The 24,534-nt window shown below is 38.8% G+C and overlaps 1 protein-coding gene across 4 annotated transcripts in view; it reads right to left on the reverse strand.

Moving 5' to 3' along the window:
* The window catches only part of PDE3A (phosphodiesterase 3A), a 247,992-nt gene that overhangs the window by 18,590 nt on the left and 204,868 nt on the right, over positions 1-24,534 (reverse strand). For all 4 annotated transcript variants that reach the window (XM_071551345.1, XM_071551347.1, XM_071551346.1 and 1 more), the window contains 9 exons: positions 22,644-22,798; positions 19,085-19,200; positions 14,653-14,872; positions 10,817-10,902; positions 10,212-10,381; positions 8,721-8,858; positions 3,354-3,465; positions 2,554-2,667; positions 998-1,197 (listed from right to left, as the gene is read on the reverse strand). In XM_071551345.1, the coding sequence (XP_071407446.1) occupies positions 998-1,197; positions 2,554-2,667; positions 3,354-3,465; positions 8,721-8,858; positions 10,212-10,381; positions 10,817-10,902; positions 14,653-14,872; positions 19,085-19,200; positions 22,644-22,798 (1,311 nt within the window). The remainder of the gene's footprint in view (positions 1-997; positions 1,198-2,553; positions 2,668-3,353; positions 3,466-8,720; positions 8,859-10,211; positions 10,382-10,816; positions 10,903-14,652; positions 14,873-19,084; positions 19,201-22,643; positions 22,799-24,534) is intronic.

Genomic DNA, 24,534 nt, shown 5'->3' on the forward strand with positions numbered 1-24,534 from the left:
ATAAATTTGTTTTCAAACTAGGGACATTACATTAAGGCTAATGATCTAACTTCCTTTTTTGAATTTTACAACCACAAAGCTATAGCACTCATTTCTTAAAATTAGATTTAAGAATAGTACATGTCTTCCATCAATCTGTTTACCTTGATGGAGTATCAAACTTCTTGATCACAGAGGGATTTTGCAAGAATGAGAGGTATTACTACCAGTTTAGAGGCAGAAACTGATACAGAGCAAGTTTGGATGCAAGACGGGGAATAAATCTAGAATTTCTGCATCCCTACCCAATCATCACCATTAAACTATCCTTTTCTCTTTCCTTTTCCATAGAAGTGTTTTTCAACACAGTATGCCAGGCAGGTCAGCTACACAAAGTAAGGAAAAATGACCTCATTATTAAGCCAATAAAGAGTGACTCAGAATTGCTGAATTCAACTCCCAGCATTGGCAGCATCTTTGGTGTAACCTTAGGCAAGCTTTAATTCTACCTTTATAAAATTGAGATTATTTTCCACACTCCCCTCCTCCCTGATAGATGTATAGTGCAAAAATACTTTCCTAAAAGGTGGCAGCTGCTCATATTCAATATAAACAACAGAAAATATGTTATGATCATGCACAAGACTAACTTGCAAGGCAAAATCAACCATACAAGTGGGTTTTTAAATTTTATTTAAATCTTTCTATGCCTTGCTGGGTAGAATAATTCTTCCCTTATTTCACAGTTACAGATTCTGTTTCATCAGCAAAGGTGTAGCTTCTCCTTCACTGAGACAGTTTATCAGTACCTTTCTTAACAGTTCTACTAACTGTGGGTGTGTAAGAAGATTCTTACTGGCTGGCAATTTCCAAGTAAAGTGATTATTTCTGTCACTTTGACAAACTCAAAATATTTGGGAGACTTGTGCTTACCAGAAACCACAGGAACCACTGGCAAAGAAAAGCTGTTACCAAGACCTTCCAAACTTCACAGCAACACTGGCTGAGATCTATTTACCTGAGGAGCACTCGTTGCTACCAAAAAGGCATTTGTCCTTCCTGGATGATCATAATCATGCATGGCTGCAGCTACGTACAGAGCCATCAATTCCAGGGCAGGGATGTTGCCAGCTAGGCATCCATAGCTGTCATCTGTAGGTGTGTATGTCTTCGAAAATACATAACCCATGTGGCCATGAGTAATTCCACTGTCAGAATCTGAGCAGAAATAAGTAATTTTAAACAATAAAAAAAAATCCTTGCCACTTTTTTTTCAGTGACATTGAAACAGATAGAAGCAACAAAGCAGGGAGAGAAGGAGCAAATTAGCAATATATAACAGCAGAATAAAAGCCCCCTGACCTCAAAGCTTTCAGATACGGTTTGTATGATCCAGTGCAAAAAGGCAAATTTGCAAAAATTGCAAAGGAACAAATTGTGATCCCACCTGGGGGATCTGTCAGCCATCCAGCAGAACCTGTTCTCAAACTATGTAAGCTACTTATTAAGATATGGATTCACAGACATGCTGGAGCTTTGGGGGTAACTTGATCTTCTCACTCCCTCCTCTCATTTTTTCACCACATAGACTAGTCTATGAGAAACCATGAGTCGTTCAAACAATAGACTAGAATTTATTAATTAAATTACAGTGCATGTTTTCCAATACAAAGGTCTTTGGATCTTTGCTGATAATCCTCTTATCAGCCTCTTTTTGAAGCAGCTTGAACACACTTATTTAGAGACAGATACTGAGTGAGATGCTTTGCTAGTTTGTTCTACTTGAATAGATCATGTATGCAGCCGAACAACATCTTTCAAATAACAAACACACTAAAGCCCCAGGACTCAACCCTCTTCATTCCACCCATTTCACCTCACCTACAAAGCCACAAACAACCCTTGCAAATACATTTTTCCAGGAATAAAAATATTTTCTACTCCACTGAAACATCCTGAAGAGTTTAACAAATGATGTATGTGCCAAACAAACACCAACAAAACAAAACAAAAAAGTGAAATGCAAGTGGTTTTTGCAGAACAAAATCCTGCTTTTCAAGTAACTCTCTGAGAACTCCCAGAAAACATAGAGAGGTCCTCCAGTTGCTACAGCTCAACCTGGAGAAGTTAACATAAAGATGCTTCCTGTGATAAGCAATCATAAACCAGCGGAAGAGTGATCTTGCAAGCTGGTTGCCAAAGGGTAACAACTCTCTTTGGAGACAGTGAGGAAAGGCAAACACTTCATGACAGCCAGCAGGGATTAAGGGATTTAAAAGTCTTCTGGTGTAGCATTGAAAAGCATTATTAATATAATTTGCCTAGGGAAAAAAACTCCAAATGGTAGCAAAGATCTGTTGTTACAGATGACCACAAAGGCTTGCATTTACACATCATTAAATGTAAAGTATTAGGTTTTGGAGGACCATCTCCATTCTCTCCAAAGGTACACAAACATACCCGAACACCTTCAACTTCCATCATGCTACTGAACTGAAAATTCTATGGAATAACAAGCACTGCATGCAATCCTCAGTTCTTGGGTAAGCATACAACATAGATACCTGCACATACCTGAATCGCTTGCTGACCCGTGGTCATTAATCACAGTTGGGAGTCCTGGGATGGGCTGAGTAGTAAGGTACCACACGGCATGCAGAACATCAGTTGCGTGGATTCGGTTGTGATCTGGGACAAAGAAAATGATCCCACTGTTAAACACGAAGGCTATTTCCGACAGAGGAATAGCAGCACCATCTAGTGGGTACTTCGTGGCAGTCAATAGAGCAGACAAAAAACAATCATAAGCACGATAGTTGTTTTGGGTTTTACCTCTGCATAGAAATGAAAAATTGGAAGGTAAATTAATTTTGTATTAGGCAAAATATTCCTTTTCACTAGAACAAAACACACTTAAGGAAAACAAGGAAATAAAGGGCTAGATTCACAAAAATTCCAGAGACTATGAATAGTTAAATGCTCTAAACAAAAAGAAACGGCTCCAGTAGGACAGACAGACTGTGGGACTTCCACCTATAATATCCTCAGACTATAAGCAGCTGCTTCATACCCCTGATACAGTTCAAACACAAGGAAAGATTTGAAATTGGGTCTCTCACATTTCCCAGAAGAGTCTGGGAGGCATTTCAGAGAGTTTTCGTTGAATCCCTTGTTATGAAACATATAAAATCCAAAAGAAACCAAAAACCCAAGAGCAGCTGTGGATAAGCACCAGCCTCTTACTAGAGAACTATCCATTTGTAATGTAGAAAAGTGTAGCTGCAATAAGAGAAGATAAACTGCAATACCAAAGTGTGTGGAAAATCCTCAAAACTTTATGGAAGCAGCTTTATCTGCTGGGTATTTTTACTTACAAGGTATCTCTCGGTATCCACATTCCAAGGCATGAAAGTAGTTCATAAATTCCCTCACTGGTATTTTAAAGGTTTCAAACAGTCCCATGTCTTCAAAAAGTCTGTATGATACCTGAAGAAAAATAAAAATAATCATGCTGCTAAATAGATCAGTAAAATCTCTAAATACTAGGTATAAAACTCCTTAGGTCAAATAACCCACGAAAACCTGCTTTCCTTGAACTGCTTTATGAAGTTCACTTGAACCAGCTATAGCTGCAGCTATTTCCATTTCCATAGGAATGTGGCTGCACAGCCAAACAGACAAGCTATTAGTACCAACCAGTCCTCTTCATTGCTTCATTGCACCCTTCCAGATGTTTTCTTCCTTTCAGGAATATGCATCCCTCAAATTTTTTAAGCACCTCAAAAACCTACACACATGAAGGTGTTCGGAGGTCTTCAGTGTCATGAAAAAAATTTTCCCACAAACTTCTCCAAGGTGCATCCCTGAATCAAATAAATTCCCAGAAAAGGGGGAACAAGTGAAGGACTGACACGAGGGATTATTTGGATTCTATGCATTATCTCCTTTCATTCTCTCCAATTTTGAAAGTGAAATGGAAAAAATGACTTCAACAGGATTTCAGAGGCATCAAGTGGCTTAGGAAGCAGAGCTGCTCAAAGTGTTCCTGCATGGAAAGATGACTACAAACATCCAGAAGAGAATATATTGGAAGGGAGAATGGGATGGATCAGTGAGGAAGTGCTCAGGAAAAATGAATGCTTAGAAACGTAGACAGCAGCTGCTGCAAAATGGGCACTGGTGAAGACAAGTTTGAGCCTGACATACAAAACAATGGGACACAGTAAAAGCAGTGGCTGACCTTTTCACTTTCACAAATTGGAACCCTAAAGCCTTTCAGCTTCTTTATTTATTTAATGCTATTAGCTGAGTTCTGTCCTTTTGGTGCCACCTTTCTGGTAATGACCTGCCTAGAGCTAAACAATTTGAAGCACATTGGGACTGATGAGTGCGGTAGGATGAGAAATGGTTACAAATTATGCTTTGTGTTTTACAGCTGAATGTAAATCAAACATTTACCCACAACTGTTTCTTTCTGTATATTTTGTATATAAATTGGGACCTGTGAGCTGCACCTAAAGTTTAATGAACATAAACTTCAAATATCCCACCCCTGTGGTTTTTTACAGTAAGAATAGGGGGAAAAGATATGAATTTGCAGCATTAATGATTTCCCCATGTCTCCTCAAGTCATTCCCTACCAGGAAAAACCTGCATGAGAATTAACTCTAGCAAACCATTACAGCAGGCAGTGATGATGCAGAGACAGGTCGAATGTGGTGTCTGACACCATCCAGGAGGACCCTCTAATGACCAATATCTGACCGTTGGGGTCTGCCGGTGGCCCCAGATTTTACTTCTGTTCCTACCATAAATGAACTACTGAATTACCATGCTCTAGAAGACATGAACTTAGAATAAAAATTAGGGCCTACAGAAGGCAAAACTTTACTCTCTGAAAACCTCATAGAATCCTCCTGTACTGAGGCAGAGCAAAATGACTTTATGCATAATTTGGATTAGAATCTGCATAGAACTCTATCTATCTGGAATCATGGCCTAAGTATATCAGGTGGGACCAAATATTTCACCTACAGAGAGGTGAGGAATCTTACATTCTAGTTTTATATTAGTGAAATCTAAGCTTCTTATTTCCAGCAAAATATCTCTGTATAAAAAGAGGAGACATAAAGAAATATTATTCTGCAGGACTAAGCCTTACTGGTCTATACCAGCAGTACTGGGCAGGTATCTCAAATAAAGCATGTCGTAAAAACAAGCTTTTCCTCTCCCTGGATTTTGGGAGGCACAAAATTCCACAGCTGGAAAGAGGCAAAGTTGACTGTGATGGCTACGAATGACAACTCTTCCACAGCCAAGCAACTCACCTGGACATTTTGGTAATGTTGTCTTTCTTTCCTTGTCTCTCAGCAAATGGAAACAAGGCAGAGGTAAGGGCAAGTCAGAAAGGAAAATGGAGCCTTCCACCATCAACTAATTAAATTTTTTCATTAAAATAAACCCCAACCAACCAAAATCCAAACAAAAAAACCCACTTGAGCAGCTTTTTAATAATTCATTGCTCTGGATTAAACATTTTAAAATGCAGCTGTTTTTTCAAATCCATTCTCCCCAATCTACATCCTTTTCCATGAGCTCCCTGGGAGTTAGAATCCCATGGGCTGAGCACAGTGCCCTTGCAGCCGAGGTGTGGTCCCTGCTCCAGGGATGAGCCCAGGGAAACTGATGGCTGCCAGGTGCTTAGCAGTGGGTGCTCCGCCCTGCCCCTTCCCTCCAGCCTCCATTTACTGCTTGTCTCTTCCACGATTGCTAATGCTTGAATGAATCATTTATAATCCAGATATTTCTGGCAGTGCTGCCTGAAGAAGGACAGGCACTTCTGCATGATTTGTAATGGAAGCTGGTTTGGAAATGGAGGTTATTGTTCACATGCAGCCCATCACCTGGGTGTTACAGGCATACAGGAATGGCTTTCGTTGGAGGACCTGCAAAGTTGGGGTTAGCAGTCCCCTTCTCACTATTTGCAGGCAAACCTCTTGCACTCCTTTGTTGTCTCCTGAATTTGCTTTCTTCAGATGTGTGTGTCTTTGAAATGGTTGGCACCTGTCTTTGGCTCTGACAAACATAACTCCTCACAAGGGCTGCTGTGGGGATCCCAGGAATAAGCCATTCCCCAAGGATTGATTTCCCTCTCCCTCATATCACGAGTGCAGTTTCTCTCTGCATAAGAGATGTGTGTGATGATGAGGTGAGCACACAAATCTCTTGGCACCACCCAGGGAACCAATTCTCAGACCCTGCAGCGATGCCACCCTGCCTCTGACACTGCTCCTGCACTGCCAGCATAGGAGCAGCTCCACTCTGTATCTCTATGGGCCCAGAAGTAAAAGCTAAATCTTGACATTAGCCTATTCTTTTTTCATGTTATTTTCTTTCCGAGGCAAATGAGTTTATTTTCCACAGGTTTTAGTTTTATAGGAACTGTGAGAAGAATGTTAAGTGTGACTGAAGTGAGACTGGATGTATGTTCCTCTCTCAACCCTACCATGCACAGTTGTTACTGCCACATTTAGATGCTTGTCACTGCACTTTGCACAGATGCTTTTGTGGTTGCTGACTGGTTTGGGGTCTTTTTATATGTCTAAATCAATTTAACATTCCAAAAAGAAGAAACAGACATCTCAAGCAGCTTTAAAGATGCTAAGCCAGCATTTGCTTTCTAAACTGAATGCTCCCCTAGAGGCACGTGTCAACTTTGCTTTGTTCCATCCCATAAATTTAACCTAGCAAGGCAAACATAGTTAATTCAGTTTGTTAATTTACTTTTTTTTTTTTTTTAAATGGATGAATCCATTTAATAGCAAAATACAAAGAATAAATCATTAAAGCTTTTCTTTTTCTTTGTTTATAATATCCCAGGATTGAAAACTTATACAGGAAAAAAGTACTTTTGGCTGGAGAAAAAGATTTATTTATTTTTGTTCCCCTATTTCTGAAAAAAAATGCATAAGGAACATCTCAGTAGGTGGGGGAAAGAAATAAAGGACCTATCTTTATTTTATGAACAAGGTGGACTTGCTACATTCTGCTGCTAGGGAGTTATTATAAACAGCTGTTACAGAAAATGTTGAATTTTGATCACAAATATTATTTATCACAGCTTCTCGATTTTATTTTTCAGGCCTCATTTTGTGGCACTGTGAAGCGGATAACATGCTCAGAAGCTGTGCAAAAAGCAGATTTTGGAAAAGAGTGTGGAGCTTTAGCGCAAACTGAGGGAGGTACAGAGGAATTGTCCGAAGAGATACAGAACTCCATGCAACTTGACAGAGTGTTTAAAACCTATAGAGATACCCATGTAAAACCAGAACAAATTTTGGATCATCCAAACTGTTGGTTAGTTAAGGCATAAAAAGACAGTTCTGGCCTTATGGTTCATTTATCATTCTATTATCATTCTGTGATATTAGAAAACCCCCTGACCAATATGATCCAGAAGAGCATTTTAATCACATACTCACTGTCTAGTGTAAAAGTGTTTCAATGACCACCACTGAATTTATATCCACATCCACATCCAGCCACACTTTGCCTATTTCTCTAAAATTAACAGAGACTTGGCAGGCTGGGCAAACACAGATGTTGCTTGCCAAGCTACAGAACACTAAAAGACAGACAACAGAATACATTTGAATTCATGCCATGGTTTTCCTTGTTGACCACTGGATAATTGAATCGAGCTGAATAATAGGTAACTACCAAGGCACAGTGATTTAATACAGCATTCTCTGGAGCTTGTTCCAGTGAGATCTCCCTGACACATTAACCTCTGTGTTTGTGGGGGTGTTAATTGTTCCTCATTGTACCAATTAACTTTATCTCTTCTTTCCAGCACTCATCACTACATAATGCTTTGTAAAGTGGTACTAGGTCACTCAGATTGTCTTGGGCTTGTTTCCCTTCCATCCCTAAATAATGATAAAAATTACTTGCCTTTCCTGTTAAGTAATCTTCAATATTTCCATAAGAAAAAACTGGCTAATTTGTCAGTGTGCCAGGAAAAGGGGCATAACAGAGTAGAAAGTTCAGCCAAGAAAGTGATTATGGAAGTGACACTAATTGTGCTGGGTAGAGATGGGCTGTGTCAGTAACTGGATTCAACTCATAGGAAGGAATAAAAACCTGATAGTTGAAAGAAATATTAGCAAGCTCTCCTATCCTGATTCATGGCAAATTAGTCTCCCCTATGTAATAATGATATGCATTTTCTATGAAAGTTCTAAGTCTTTAAAAATGAAGGAATATAGCAAAGACTATTTTTCCTCCTACTTCCTCAAACCCTGCTCTCTTGCAGAGCCTGACTGCAATCTCCTTTATAAAAGAGGAACAAAGGTCTGCATAACCTGCAGTTTGCATATATTTACTGTTTAGCCCTCCCATGCTGTACCCCATGAGAAACCCATTCACACAGAAGTCAGTAAGGGGTGGCAGCACCTCTCACAAATATAAGAATATTCAGAAAGGTTTATGCAAACTCATTGACAGAGAGCAGCAGGCAAAATAGGTGTGTGGTTTTCCCTTTCACAATTTTAAAGTAAAATGTATAGACATCTCAAAGTAAAAAACACAGTGAGGTGGAGTTCATATTGTCACCTTTGAATTAGGTAACAGGGATGACAATTCCTCGGATGACCAGCTTGTAATGGCAATGGGTCTTGACACTACTGTGTCTAAATTTGTCAATATTCTATCTAGACACTGCAGACAAATTACACTCTCACCTGACTGAGAATCCGACCACATTTCTTTCCAATTTTTTCCACCAAATCAAAGATTGGGAAGTTCCAACTATTTAGCTGCTCCATTAAGGGATCCAAGTTGTCCATGACCAAAGGCTCAGGAGCAAGTACAGGCTTGTCCTGTGCCAGAAATCAGAATAAGGAGAAATATTAGTTCATTGAAGCATCTCATGCAAAAAATTATGCTCTTACCACATTGGCATCATCTGTAAGTTGACGGTACTTTACTCAGCTCAGTGGAGTTGTCCTCATTTCTACCAGCCCTGCAGCAAGTCACTCTCCCTTATAACGTGTTTCACTTGAATGAATAGGAAATTCTGCATATGAAACATCAGTGTCTGAACTTATCCATGAGACACATTCATTCATTCACTCATGGGAATCATTCATTCATTTCCAAGGGAATCTGTCTTCATTGTAAAATTTGCTGCAGTGCAGAGGTGAAAGCTCTCAGTTTCAACTTCTGCATGAGGACCCATTCATTACAATCTAACATGGCTCATGGAGCTCAGTCTGAGTTAAGATTTGTGCTTCTTAAGCTGAAACCTACCTCTTTTCCAAGGGCTGCAAACAGAGGATGGATTGTGCCCCTCCTTTCACATTTCTCCCTGTATATTCCTTGAATTACTTACTAGGAAACTGTAGACAAGTGAATGCCAAAATGTTTAATGCAAAATGCCTTCTGTCAGCATGTCCAACACCAACAGATTACAGTAAACTTTTCAAGAGCTCATGTCAACTTAACTTTACTAAGTTGGACAACAAACTGTGGAAAGTAAACTAAGCTTTCACTTGCATCTCAACCAAGCTCACAGCTGAACAGAGCAGCTGTGAGATGACCAGCACTTGTTCACCCTACTGCAATGTTCTTATATCTAAGATATGTACCAACAATAATGTCTTGCAGCACCCTCAGACCAGTGTGCATTTATTTTAAAATAAAGACCACAGTATATATTAACCAAGACTGCAAGACCATTGAGAAGCTGGAGTGGCTGAACAGGAAGGCTATATATCATGCTGCTAGTCTGAGAAGATCATTTTTCTTCATTCCAATCCATTCCCTTTAAAGAAAACTCTAACATAGAGACTAAACATTTCAGAAATGCCTAATCCTAGATCCATAAGCTTTTATTCATCAAAATAGATGGTTAGTGTTTCATAAGCAGCCAGTGCTTAGTGGCTCTCACATATTTCAATGGTTCCTTTCAATCCTTGAAAGTTAATTCTCCTACTGCAGGGTAGGACTCTGTTGCAATTGTTGCTTAAAACCATGATCACAATCTTTAGACAGCCTTAGGGGTTTTTTTTGTTTGTTTTTTTTTTTTTTTGTTTGTTTTTTTTTTTTTTTTTAATGGGGGCTTGGGTTTTTGATGGGTTTCAGTTTTGGTTTAGTTTTTCTCCCCGTCAGTGTCAACTTGCATTCAGTCTATTGTGAGTGGAACTTAGACAGGATTGCTGGATACCACCTACCTCAGGTGGTGTCAAAGGATGCAGAATGATGGTCTCAGGTGTGTAGGACCTACAGACAGATCCCTTCCGTGTCTGCTCTTTGGAGCAATCTGTCTCGTCATCATTTTGCACGATATCGCTGCTATCACTGTTGTTGGTCTCGTAGTCAGAAGTGGCTTGCGCGGGATCATCTACAACACAAACCACAAAGCTTGTTGTGTGAACAGTAAGAATTCCACCAAAGTCATCCCGTCACCTTCTGAATAACAGCAACAGGATCTCTGACTCATAATACATATGTGCTGCCTGGCTGCGTCTGAAGTTGGACAATCTGTCCAAAGGCATTAAGGCATATACCCTGCAGAGTGTAAAAAATGGGATCAGGTATTGAATAGTAAAATGATTTTGAGGATCACTGTTTATGCTGATTAAGTTAAATGAGGGAAACCATATTTCTTTTATATTTTAACGCTATTTTCCATTAGCATTTTTACATGTTATACATACAAAAAGGGATGGAGCCTCAAAGGCAATTTTTGTGGTCTCCCTTTATGACACACATTCGTGTCTGCCCTTTCATTACTGGATTTGAAAGAACAAGGTGTTTTTGAGAGACAAAGAATTACCTGTTCTGTTCAGGGTGTGTGTGGTAGCATCATTTCTATTTAATGTCCCATCACCAGCTTCTATTTGGTTATAGGGTCTGCCACAGCTGAAATACATCAAGAAAAATGCACAATATAAATAACCATGTGCATTAGACAGTGTTATGTAAAATGATTTACTGCTGACAGTGTAAGATTATGTCATAGAGTGTAAGCTGTGGTGCAGGGTGCAGTCTCCAGACAAACCTACATGAGAGAGCTGAATTTCATTGGAACCCAGGAGTATCAAAGGACAAAAATACAAACTGGCCACCACCATTCAATTTGTGTTAGCAAGAGTAAACCTGTACCATGTGATTTTCTTCTTAAATGATTTTTTTATTCTCCAAGTTTATCAGTACAAAAAAAAATCCCCTGCTTCTGTACTACAGCTGCCCTATAAAAATAAATTAAAATTATGAAAATGTGCCACAGTCCCATACAATCTCATAGAATACAATTTTAACACAGTCATGATCTGGCTTTACTCTCCTTTCCTTGCTTAAAACTTGAATGTGTTCCACTTGAGGAAGAAACCGGTATTTTGTCATTAGTTCAGTGACAACATACCAAGTATGTAAGAAACAAGAGAACATTTTGAATACAACATGAGGTGAATTAATTTGGCATCCAGACAATTACCAATGAAATTAGAGGAGAGACTTTGCTTCATCATTCCCAGAACAGAAATACATTTTGGGAGGGATCACAATATCATGGCCTTTTCAAATGTGTCTTTCCCCTTCCAGTAAAAAACTTTATATTCCTTGAGTGTGATTCCCCTAAATGTGAACTCAATACCAGCTGATACATTTCAAATTATAATGTCCTAATACAACTGAATCTAGGACCTGAAGGAACAATGATGTATCATGAAAACATGAGAGAACATAACAAATCTGAAGCCTCACTTAGCTGTGTTATATCAAATCTGTCCCCCTAAAACTGACACTGTAACATTTCTTTGTTTCAAGTCAGTATTTTGTGGCATATCTCATATATAACAGCCTTTGCAAAGCAAGTATTACAAAATTATTTTCATTGGTCAAACTTTGTACTAGAAACTTTGTACCATTGTAAGTTCAACATGTAAAAATGGCTTAAATTCTTCGCCAGATGACTTTTGACTGGATCATCCAGAACATATCCTGGAGCTTGATAGGCCCTGCAAACACAGTAAATTCCTGAAAGACTTTTAAATAAAAATGCAAATCTGTATTCAATCATACTTGAAGTGCATGATCAAGCAAATAAATCTTGTATCACTCAGGTTGCTAAAGATGAAAAAAAGTAATTTCTCTTCCCACATTCCTTGTGGTTTCCATAAGAACAGTGATAGAGAGCCTTTGACTGGTTGTAATGCCACAAGGCTTTTGCATTACTATGAGTGTACCTCTTTATTTCCTGAACATATGCAAACTCACACTGATTTAATAGGTATGGTCCAAAAAGTACTATATTAAAAAAAAAAACAAACTAAAAAATTACTGAGCTACCCAGCAGAATATTTGAAATCTACTCTGTCTTGGAAGTAAACATGTCCATGCAATTTTAACTCAATTCCTTCCTGCTCAGGCATTATAATACACTCCTTAACTTCAGAGTTGTTTAATAATTTTTGCACAGGGTTCCTGTCTCATCCACTAAGCAGAATTAATACATGATTACTTACAAGTTATTTTATTGGCATTGCCTGGTATATGTTCTTGTTTACTGTGGTTTTCAAACTGTGCTGTCCTACCACATTTCACTTTGTCAGTAAAAAACAAGTACAGTCAAACTGACATCTTGATGCCACTACCTGGGTGGACCTGATTTAAAACATTGAACTAATCAAGAGTTCATTTCCTCTTTGTAGTTGTAGGAGGTGGGATTGGTTTGCTGGTGGCAGAGGTTTGCTGACATGACATTATATCCCTGCAAGGCAGGTGTTTTGGCAGTAAACACAGCAGATTGCACACCATGAAGAGTTGCAATCTGCTATATGAAAGCTCAAGCAGTAAAACTTTACTTCCAGTAATTTAACTCTCACAACTTGCAAGCCGTTTAATTTCTTTGGCATTTGGAATTATTTGTTTTGATTTTTCTTTTTAATTATGCCTGCATTACTGATGGGTGCATTGTTTGTGTGCTGTTATTTCAGCTTTTATCTGTGGATTTGACATCTCTATATACTAATGGCTAGAAATGTGACAGTGCTTATGATTTCTCAACAGGACCTTAAAGGAACAGTGAGTATTAGCACTAGTGGATGCCAGTTCTATTAGCAATCATGACACTATAATATTTTAAATAATATGGGTTTTTTAAAATAATAAACAATAAAGGCTATATCAGCAATGTAACTATTTGCAATGCTTACACAGTCTAAGCTTTTGAAAACAAGCAAACTGAAAATCTAAATATGCCTACACAGATCCACTAAGACACCTGAAGCATAAAACTTAATGAGCATTTTACCAGTGATTACAATGAATTATAATTAATATATATATATATATATATATATATATATATATATATATATATATATATTAGATATATATTTCATTACTATCTACAACAACCTCACATTGATTTTTTGGACATTTTTAATGCAACTGTTAACAGTTCTCTTTAATAGGAGGCTTCCAGACATAATTGTTAGTTGTGAAAGTAGTAATATTTTGTTGCATAGTAAGAAAGGCATAGGTTAATAAGACGGTAGCACCTTTATGTTATATTTCTGCTGTGTAATACAGTTTTCATTTCAAATGAATCAGAACAAGTCTCAGTTTTGCTATAACTTTGGAAAACTTTTAAAAGCACTTAAGTTTCCATTTAGTCACCTAAATCCATCTTAAAATCCTGTTGGGATACTAGTCTGGACTCCAGTGAGGATGAGTCCCTCGAGCAGACTCGCAGCGTCAGCTTTGACTCTCACACCCACTTCCTCACCCCGCACACAGCATAGGGAGTCACAGCCACAGCCTCAGATGACAGGCTGTTCACTGGCTGGCCCCTAATCACAAATCACTCTCTGCTATGACAAAAAGTGACATCTACTGAGTAAGGCAACCTCAAAAATGCACTGGAACAGTCTTTGGAATACAACTGTCTCACACTGTTCTGAACTGGACACATATTGTAAACTCCACTAGTACAATTTAGCAATCCTTTCTGAGGAGATTAGCAAAACAACTTTCTTTCCAAAATGCTGCGTCAGTCTGTGTTATCTAACGAAGGGCTACTTTAAAGAGTGAAATTAAATTGTGCTACTGTAACTCTTAGTACTTGAAAGCATTTATCTACTGTTGTTTCCTGAAAAAAACATCCTTACTGTACGTAATCTGACCCTGCTTAGGGAAGACAGGGTCCACTCCTCCTGCGAGAACACTCACAACTATGTAGCCTTCAGGAACTGTTGGCACACCTTTATGAGAAGCCTACAGGACAGAAACTTTTAAACCCTCACAGTCAGATTTTTCTATCAAACATCAGATGACAGCTGTGGAAGACTTGGCGTTTGTCCTGAAGGTGACTACTCATATCAGGTGGTATGGCATAAGGAACACAGGTTGTTAACATGAAAATCAACTTTGGGATCTGCAAGTCATTGATGAAGAATTTATTTATGAATCAGACTGACATGAGTAAAAGCAAGAAATGCAGCTAACACTCTTCCACTTTAAAAGCATTTGTAGCATCAATCTACACAATTACTCAAATACTACAAACTTGAAATATCAATAGAACAATCCTGCAGTAAATCACAAAAACCTATATGTGGGCTGAAAGAGCATGTTTGTGAAATTAATCTGACTCATGTCAAATCTTACCTGCTGCAGATGACGGAGGGGCTGATAACAGGGTCTGACAGGGTAGGTGCACTCTGAGTGGAAGTTAAGACTTTGTGTGGCTTTAAGCCCTGTTTGGTGTCAGTATCTGTGGAGTCTGGAAATGACACAGAAGATGTTTTTCCAGTAGGACTTGTGGCAGGAGTCCCCTGAATTGGTGAATGGCATGGGGAGGTGAGAGGTGAAATATTTGGCGGGATACCTGGCAGGAGAAAAGAAGAGTCTTGTCAATTAACAGAAGTGGCAGATGGTTGTATTAGTTCACTGTGCAGAAATACTCCTCTTGAGATGCACAAGTACCAGCACAGCGTCCAAACAGAAAAATAAAAGAATACCCTTCTCCACTCTGAGCCAAGTCCAAGGCTATCACAGAGAGATGAAATTCCATTAGTATCAACCACTTCTACCTGCTGAAGATCTGGCTCAAAATACAAAGCATATTTCCCCTGTTGATCTAACTGGCAGGCATGACATGAAAGGCATGTATTAGTGGCATGACTATTGGTATCAACATGTTCTAGTGACAGAGACACCAAACTCCAAATAGGCAGTTCCCAGATCCATCTGCAGATGCCAGATCCATCTTTGTTTCACTGTCTCCATATGTAAAGCAGGTAAAGAACAGGTTACACACATTCCCAGAAAATTTGGATTTTCACATGTTTGAAGACTAGCAATAAACCAACCCCCCAGTTTTTACTGGTCATACGTTATATAAAATAGGGCTCTTCTGGTGCATTTCTCCATTCAACATGGATTTTGGCCTTGATCTTGTGCAGCTTGAGTTTCTTTTTCAATGTCTGTTGCTCACTAAGCAAACTTGCAACCATTACCTGTACCACATGGTATTGCACACCTGAGCTAGTGTATCAGAAACTGCCAATATCCAGTGTGTGAGCACCAGGGAGAGGTAGTTCTCTTTGACCCTTATTCTGTTGAAGCACCCCTGCCAAGATGAAATGCACCAGCTGGTCCAGTACTTGAAACAAAGTGCACCTTCTTTTTGAATCCACTTTCCATTTTTCTAGTCTCAGACAAAATGATCCCACTCAAAGCACAGAGCAGCAAACGTAATCTATCTTGAAAGGACATGCACATAAATTGAGTTACCTCCTATTTTAAGGTTTGTAGGAACTCAGTCCCAGTTAATTTACTGAATTCATCTTCAAAGCCAAATGACAGAAGGACCTTAGGAACTTGAACAGGTTTGATGTTTGAATTGTTCCCACTATCTAAATGCATTCCAGACACAATAATTATCTTAGAATAAGGCAGGATATATCTGTACAGTTTTTGCGGGTTTTTTCCTGATAACTTACTGTGATATGAGGCTAAAATATGATTTACTTTTGACAAACCAAGAGCTAAAAAAAATTTCTGACAGTTATGGTGCTGTAATTTGGAGATATCCAACATCTCCTCAGTTTTGATTCGGGTATTTCTTTAGCAAACATGTGCTATATATTACTCTCTTAATTCAATGACTGCAACTAGTCATTGAATTGCAAATAGCTTGTCTTGAGATCAGAAAACTACAGCCTTCAGAGCAATTAAAATATTATCAGATGGCCATGACATGGGGAAATTGCTTTAAAATACAGAAAACCTCTGTTTCACATTTATGAATTTATTGAGCTATCAGCTTTCCATCCAACAAAAACATGTATTTAAAAACATTTCATGGTCTGTTAGTTACACTGGGGATTGAGTTGGATTATTATTTATCTTTGAGCTATATGTTACCTGGTAATATTCATACTCTTAAAGGATACAATTTAGAGGATACAATACACATGGTCATCTTTCAACAGTTAAAACAAGTCCCAAGAATTTAAAAGAGCAGTTTTCACAGCGATGTTTCTAATCATAGCTGGCTTTCTAATGCTAGTCTGGGCTCCTGTCTCCTGAAATATCTTTTGTTGTGTGTTTTGTTTCCTTTTTTTTTTTTAAAGACTGATTTGCCAGGGTAGGTAATTTTAAAAAATAAATTTACTAGAAAGATGCAAACCTATTTTCAATAATCCAATATTTAACTATTTATTTGCAAAAGTGAGAGTAAACGTGTGTCTTGCTACAGCAAGGAATTTTGAATAATCGAGATAAGAGAAGAATAAAAATACAAAAAAGAATTTTTTAAGTACATCCATCGGCTTAGGTCCTCCAGAACTTCTTCATATGTGCAGTGTTGGAGACATAAAACAGTGACCTCAATGTGATGTGATATTACATAAGAAAACACTTGATTTTTTGCCAAAATGGGTATAACTAGCAGCATTTTAAAACGCTAATGTTTTTATGCATAATTGTTATGGGTTTAGCCAGGTGGGCCTAAACTTAGGTTTTAAAGTTCAGCTAGGCCTAGGATTGTCAGCTGATTTGAGCTGGGCTGAGCTAGCTAACAGCTGACTTCTTCCAGCCAATAATATTGTATTCCATACCATATTACATCATCTCAAAGGGTGTAAAATCCAGTGTGCGGGAGTGGCTTGGTTAGTTCCATCATGGCTGCACTAAGAGGAGGACATCTAGCAGCTCCTCTACTATGCTATATATGTAACTTGTGTAAGTGTGTGTTATATTGTAGTTTCCTCTTAATTTTCTCTTTTCTGTATAAATACATGTAGTTAGTTTCAGCATAAACCTGGTTTTGAGAGTTTTTCTTTTCTCTCCCTCTTCTTTTCCCTTAGCTGGTTGGGGGGAGGAGGAACCCTCTTCACTCTGTCCTGGACAGTTGGTGTTTTGCCAGCTCAACCCAGGACAGATAATTAAAGACATATTTTATAAATTAACAGATTTACAGATTTAGTTATATCAACTTCCATAATAATTATTATCTATTGCCAATGTAGATAATGTAGATATAGAAGTCTAATTTGTATTAACTATTGCAAATTGAAATAATTATTTCACTGGAACATGAAAACAAATCACAACTAAAAATGCATTATAAACAGTCTAAAACATTCAAATATCAATCCCCTACATAAAATGCTGACACAAAATGTTCACTCCTCTCCATCAATACCCCAAGGAATTGCTCGTTTTGGAATGAAGATCTTTTATCATGTGAGAGCTCAGGTGCTTGAGCAACAGAGATGACTCAATCCTTTCTGAAAGCAGAAATTACTGTAGGTAAAACTAACTGATGGGGTTGGTAAGTGTTGTTTTCCAAGTACAAAATATTATACACCCCACCTCTCTCCCTTTCAATTTACTGAATAATCTCTGAAAATTACAAGTCTAAGTGTAATATTTATTTTGTTTTAAAACAAATCCCTGGATTCTTGGTACTATATCTCCATTATTTGCCAGGTAAAATTTTATTCTTTTGCATATTACCTTTGTCTATTATGTTTTAACATAATATTGTGCTACTTAGTCTTCACTGTGGTAAAACAAAGCAGCTACTGTATAAGAGGAGGTCTCTTGTCTGGCTCTCTTCAGTTTGAAAAGGAGATGCAATGTGACATGATATGTGATATGCTAAAGACTTGTGCAGCCATATCTTCAAATCCATCTCCAAGCTGGGATTCTCTGGCTTTTTCAGTGTCAGACTCAGGCATGTATCTATTTCCATCTGATAGCTGGGTGGCCAGTATCTCTGAGTAACATTATCTCAACATTATTCCATGTTTGGAATAAACCCAGTCTGATATAAAAAAGGGAGACCTTGCGATAATTTTGAATTGCAAGTTAAAGCATGAGTAAGCATTACATCATCCTGCACAAGGAGGAGAACCACATTACTGTGGATTAAGGCTGTTTCATGGCTGTCACACCGCCCATTTCATCAATTCTCAAGTCAGCTTCTCAATTTCTTTCCCTAGTTACAAAAAGGAGTAATGTTTTTTAAAGACTCAAAAAGAAGAGTAAAGAGCCCCATAATTCTCATGTCTAAAAAGGAGTAAGAACTACCTGTACTTTCTCAGTAGTAAATATATAGAGATAGACAGAATTACAAAGGCTTTGTCTTGGATATGTTTGCGTAAGATGGGTCAGTTGCTGCTCACAGCTCCAAATGGCATTGTGTAGGTTGTGCTTCAGGAAATCTCAGGCAATACGCACAGACACCTAATGTCACAAATGTTTTAGAAAACACTTTGTTCTCAGCCCTGTTGTAGTCAAGAGAATTACATGGATATAAATCACAACACAATTTTGTATCACTCTTGCTGCATTATGTCATGACTAACCTCTACAAATATAGAAAGTCAAAACATTTACAATGGCATCACTATGAGCTACAGTATTTTAAGAAATTGTGTTATTTTTTCTTAAATAATGGAAATAACTATATCATATTGATAGAAAATTAAGAAAAAAAAGCAGATTGGACAGAGAACAAAAGCAGTTGCACATGCTAGTCACAGGGAGCAGATAAGAGAGCCTGACAGAGCCAGGGATGCCCACTCACCTTGCCGGCTCTGCCTTTTGGCATTCAGGTGGTTGGTAGAAGACATGGCATAGGAGGTGGAGAAGGACCTGCTCTTTGTGATTGTCATCAGAATTGAGCTGTTCCAGGAGTCAGGGCTGCAAAACCAGAGCACAGACAAGCACCATTCAACACAGGAAAACGCCTCAATGGCAGATCTTAAGAAGTTAGGAGCTGCAGCAAGAAGAGTGTGATATTGGGATAACACAAAAAACGATGAGGAAAACAACATCTAAGGGCTGGCTGAACTGCTGTTTGTGAGGAGCTCAGTACTGTGTGTTCAGCAAAAATACTTACAATGCAGACACTCCAAAAGCTGGGCTTCCTTCTCTTCTGAGTCCTATTTGCTTTATTTATACAAAGATGCCTTCATTATGTTTTTCTGACAGTACAAAGAGGCTCAAAAGTTGACTTGAAATAAGTTCTATCTATATTCTCTCTTAACATCTCCTTAAAAGAGCCAGAAGTGACACAAGTTCTCAGAATAACTGGAAACCCAGTCTCCTCTGCTGTTGGTGCCACAGCAGGTACCCACCAACCCTTTGGGCACTGGAGGAGCAACTCAGGAGACTGGGGAGGTCTGGAAGCACCCTGCATGGCCATGGCTCATGGTGTGCCCCTTCATGCCCTAGGCAGTCAAAATGCATGCTGCACCCCCAAAAAAGTCCTAGTGACAGACCCTGAAGACACTGGTCCAAGAGAAACACACTGAAGGAAAGCAGGGTGCATGTGTCCATGTGTGTGGAACACACACATGTCCTCTACAAAAGCCCATGCTTTCAGCCTTCAGGCTACAACTCTGTACCAGAAGAGGCCAAATTCTTCTGTAGAGCAAGAAAACTGTATTTATGACTGTTTCCCCAAAGGACAGTCATCAAATGCCAGTAGCTTGCAGGGATGCAGCACTGGCTCCTATCAAGCAAGCCCTGTGAGCCCTCTGGACAGATCTGCCAGGCATCTCAGGCTCCACCTTCCCCCTCACAGCATCACATGCAAGTGATGAGGTGACATGCAAGGCAGAAGATAGACTATTAAAGTAGTCTGGCCCCAGCTGAACTTGAAAAAAACTTGAAATAAATAGATTAAAACATAAAAAAAAGGCACTGTGAAAGAAAAAAGCTCGTAACAGTGTGTTACCTCTACAAACATATTGTTTTGGAAGAGAAGCACTACCTACAAAAATATTTGCTGGCTGTCTTCATTGGCCCAAGTTCCTATAAGCTGTGATGAAATGAGATAAAGAAAGAATCCAGATGGTTTTAAAAAAATTTTCTTTGTTTGTTTTGTTTTATGGTTTTATTTTGCTTTTTAATTGACAGGAAGAATATAACACTCTGGCCCACTGTAAAGCTAAAAAAACCCCAAAAACAAATCGAAACCCAAAATCTTCAAACCACATTCTTTGATTTCTTAAGGGAGAACCATTGGATATAGAAGTGACTGAGGGAGAGAATGTGGAAGCTCTGTTATTTTTTCCATATTATTCGAAGCCATAAGAGGACCATGTCTTACCAGTTTAGTAAAATAGGGTTGGAAGAACACAAGATTACAGAAAACAGAGATTTAAGGAGGATTTTTGCAAATATGTGACTATAGAAATCTAGAGATGATGTCCCAGGCTGTGAGGAACAAGTTGCAGATTGTGTAACTGCAGAATCTACCACAGGGTAATTTCAGTGTCAGCCTCTCTACTACCCTTCAATCTGTGAAATGTTTCTTTCTCTGTGACCTGTGAAATGCTTGAATTTGGTTTCATACAGGGGGAGTGGCAGATAATCAAGTTTTTTTTAACTTCAGTTCAAAATCCCTCTCCTTGAAAGCAAATCTCTCTTGGTCTGCCAAAATTTTTAAAGCTAGACTTATAGGATCCATTTTCCCTCTTTCTGGAATACACATTGTTTCTCCTACTGTAAAAGAAGTACTGCAAACAGTAGGCTGGGAGGCTTGACAGACCTATAATTATACAATTGGCGACATTAAACATAGGAAGAATTGATAGCCTGCTTAGTTGGCTCATCATGCAGAGTTATATAACAACTGTAGGAAAGGACCAACAATAATATTTAATTGCTCTCCTTCTCCCTCTGATTCCCATCTTAGGAAGCTTACATACTCCATGAGACTGCGATCAACAGTATAAATCAAATACACCCTGGGAACCACAGGTTGGTGACTGAAGAACAATTCCATTTGGTTCTAGCTTCTTTGTATTTACTTTTACTGAGATAAATGGGACTCCTCAAAAAGGGAATTTTGTACTCTTCTCGCAGTGCACTTTGCAGTCTGCCTTGAGCACATTGAAGCCCTGCATAAGAGCCTCCTCTATGGGGAAGGTTTAATTATCTGGAAGAAAGGCTGACCTTGCAAGAGAGCAGCTCTCTGGGGCTGTGTTTACCCAAGCTATTTAACAGCCATCACTGGTATTGTCAGGCCCTCTCAGATTCTATCTTTTCCTCTGCTACCAGCACCAAATTTTGAATTTCAGAAAAGCATGTGAGTCTTCTGATAACACAACAAAATTCTCTCCTTGAATTTGGTGTTTTGGCTCTGATCTGTCCCCAGCGCAAAGCATATCTCCACATTCTCTCCTCCGTGACCACGATGACTACATTGCTGAAGTGGGGAGGGGACCTGAACTTTATTCTCACATGATGGCACCACAACTGACTGCACTCTGCCCTTAGAAGGCTCTGCTTCTTTCTGAATAGAATAGAAAAATATTCATGGAGCTAGAAAGGGGGAAATTCTGCTGAAATATCTACACAACATGATCACAGTTAACAGTGCCTGGGAGCCAAGCCTTTCTTGTCAGAGACAAGAGCTCCTCAACAAGGCTGACATCCCTTCAGCTTCTTCCTTCACTGGCTGCTACTTGATTATCTGCCACAGCCCTTGCAAAGGGTTAAAAGCAGCTCAATGAAGGCTTTCTGGGAGCATGGAAGTCCCAAAATGTGAGGTACATAGGTCTGAATACCGTCAGACCTCTGCAAATGCCCTAAACGAGTCATCTGCTGGCTGTAAGCAGCTGAGCAGACACAACTTCTCTTTCTCCATTTCATGGGAGGACCATGTCGTTTATGATACTGGCACAGGGAATCAGGCCTTGAGAAGAACGGAGGATGGAGAAGGGCTTTATGAACTGGTTTAAAGCAGAACCACATCACTTGGTGTATTTTTAGAAATGGCTGGGTTACTGGTTAAAATTTTTTCTTGGCTGGGCAATACCCATGCAGGAAACCGTTGCATATCCAGAAGACTTTAACCTGATATCTTTCCTTCCCTCCAATTTTATTGTGCAATTCTGCACTTTGTTAGCATAAATATATTTTCTAAAGTTTATTTTACTTCCAAATAATATGAATAATTTTGGCACAATCTGGCTAAAATTGTGAATGCTGCTTCTTTGTCAACCCAGTTTAGAGAAATCCGAAGAAGTAGTTTTAACACACTTTACAGCCAGCAATTTTTTGGACATCACCACACAGAACCAAAGAAATCTGTCCAAAGAGAAACATAAAAGAGAGAGGGTGCAATTTGTAACCTGGATGAAGATGATTCATGAGGTTTGATGCTGGCACTGCGATCCCTTCTCACCGGAGCTGGCTCCAGTGTAGGTAATCCTGTGGCCGATGTTGTTGTGGTCCAAGTTGAGGACACTCGTCTCAGCAGTCCTGGAGGCAAACTTCTCCGTAAGCGCTAAGAAGAAATCAGGTGCTTAGAGTTTATATAGGCTTATAAACCTTTTAAACATGCAGAAGAAAAAACATTTCTATTTGATTAATCCTGACTGACAACTAGTGAGGTACCTAAAATCTGGATTCTTCCAGGTATTATGGTGCCTTCAGTCTATTCAAATCAACACAGTCAATGCTTTAAATGCTTGGAGGATCTGAATCATCCTCCCAATTTCAAGTATAACTAAAGGTCTACACCCACAGGGGTTCAACACCTGATGTGGCCAAAGGCACTTAAACAAGTTAGGAGGGCCACAAAGGTGACTGAAGGATTGAAGCATCTGTCATGAAAGGAAAGACTGAGAGAGCTGGAATTGCTCAGTCACAAGAAGAGGTGGCTCAGGTTAGATCTTACTAATGTATTCAAATACCTGAAGGGAGGGCATAACGAAGATGGAGTCAGGCTCTTTCCAGTGGTGCCCAGTGAAAATACAGGAGGCAATGGGGCAAAAAATCAAAACACAAGAAATGTCATTTAAATGTTGGAAAATATTTTTGACTGTGAGGATGACTGAATATTGGAAGCAGTTGCCCAAAGAGGCTGTGAAGTCTACATCCAGGACTTCCAACTTTTTTTCCCTGCTACATCTACCCAAGCCAAAGATCACACACTGAAATAAAACTTTCATTTTCTAGGATACGATGTCTCTTAAAAAGCTTAGGAAAAGCAACACTATTTACAGCAGGTTTTTCTTGACCACCCTGCATTTTCCTTTCACCCGACTCTTCCTTTCCTCCATTAACTGGACTCACATAGATTTTTATGACTTTTAGAAGACAGAGATAAAAAAAGGATGATGATAAAGAGTCTTTTTGGACCTAGATTTGCTGTTGTAGATGCTATAATTTTGTAAGATGTTTCTCTTGCAATTCTCATGAAGTGTTTATATTTAAGAACTAAAATAAATACATCTCTGCAATGGAGAGCTTGGACTTTGCCAGGGGGTTAAGAAATGTGAGATGGAAGACACCTGGTGGTTCTGAAGCTCAGACTTACAGATAAATATGTTAACATACTGTCTCCTTACTCAAAATACTCAGTATCAGATGCTTAAGGTACACCCTAAATCTAGATTTGAACACTTAAAAAAGGACTACAAACTATTAGTTTTGTGAACCATAATAAACTTAGGTCAGTGAACTCTTCAGTCAAATTAGTTCTCTGTAACATTAACTCATTTCTTCATCCTTCATTTCTCTTCTCCTCACTAGGTATTATGCAACAGCAAACTGAAATCTGCTCCCTGTGTTTGCTCATGTGATGGCAGTATTCTTCCACTTAACTTTTCCCCTCCGAGCCCAGAGTACTGTCATTATAGACATGTTCACTAAAATAAAATGGAAAATGTGCTTAAAAACCCGTGAACATACATACAGCTGCTACATACGCAAATAGGGTAATAATTATCACCTCAGTAAAATATAATAAAAAAAAGAATCACGAGTGTTGCAATTCAGATGCTGGGAATTGCTGGAATGAATGCTGGCTGTGCCATTTAAACTGTAAAAACATAAAAGCATTTGCCTGTGCAACGTACTCTGCCTATATTTAATTTTACAAGGGAGACTGCAGTACAAAAGCATTTTGGTTTCGTTTCAAAAGTGAAATGTAAGCCTTGCAGAACAGCTAATTAGCAACAAACCTACAACTCAAACTACTTCAAAGCGGGGTTCTTTCTAGCTGTTCACTTACTTAAT

This window comes from Pithys albifrons, chromosome 3, assembly GCF_047495875.1.
Source record: "Pithys albifrons albifrons isolate INPA30051 chromosome 3, PitAlb_v1, whole genome shotgun sequence".
NCBI classification, from domain to species: Eukaryota; Metazoa; Chordata; class Aves; order Passeriformes; family Thamnophilidae; genus Pithys; species Pithys albifrons.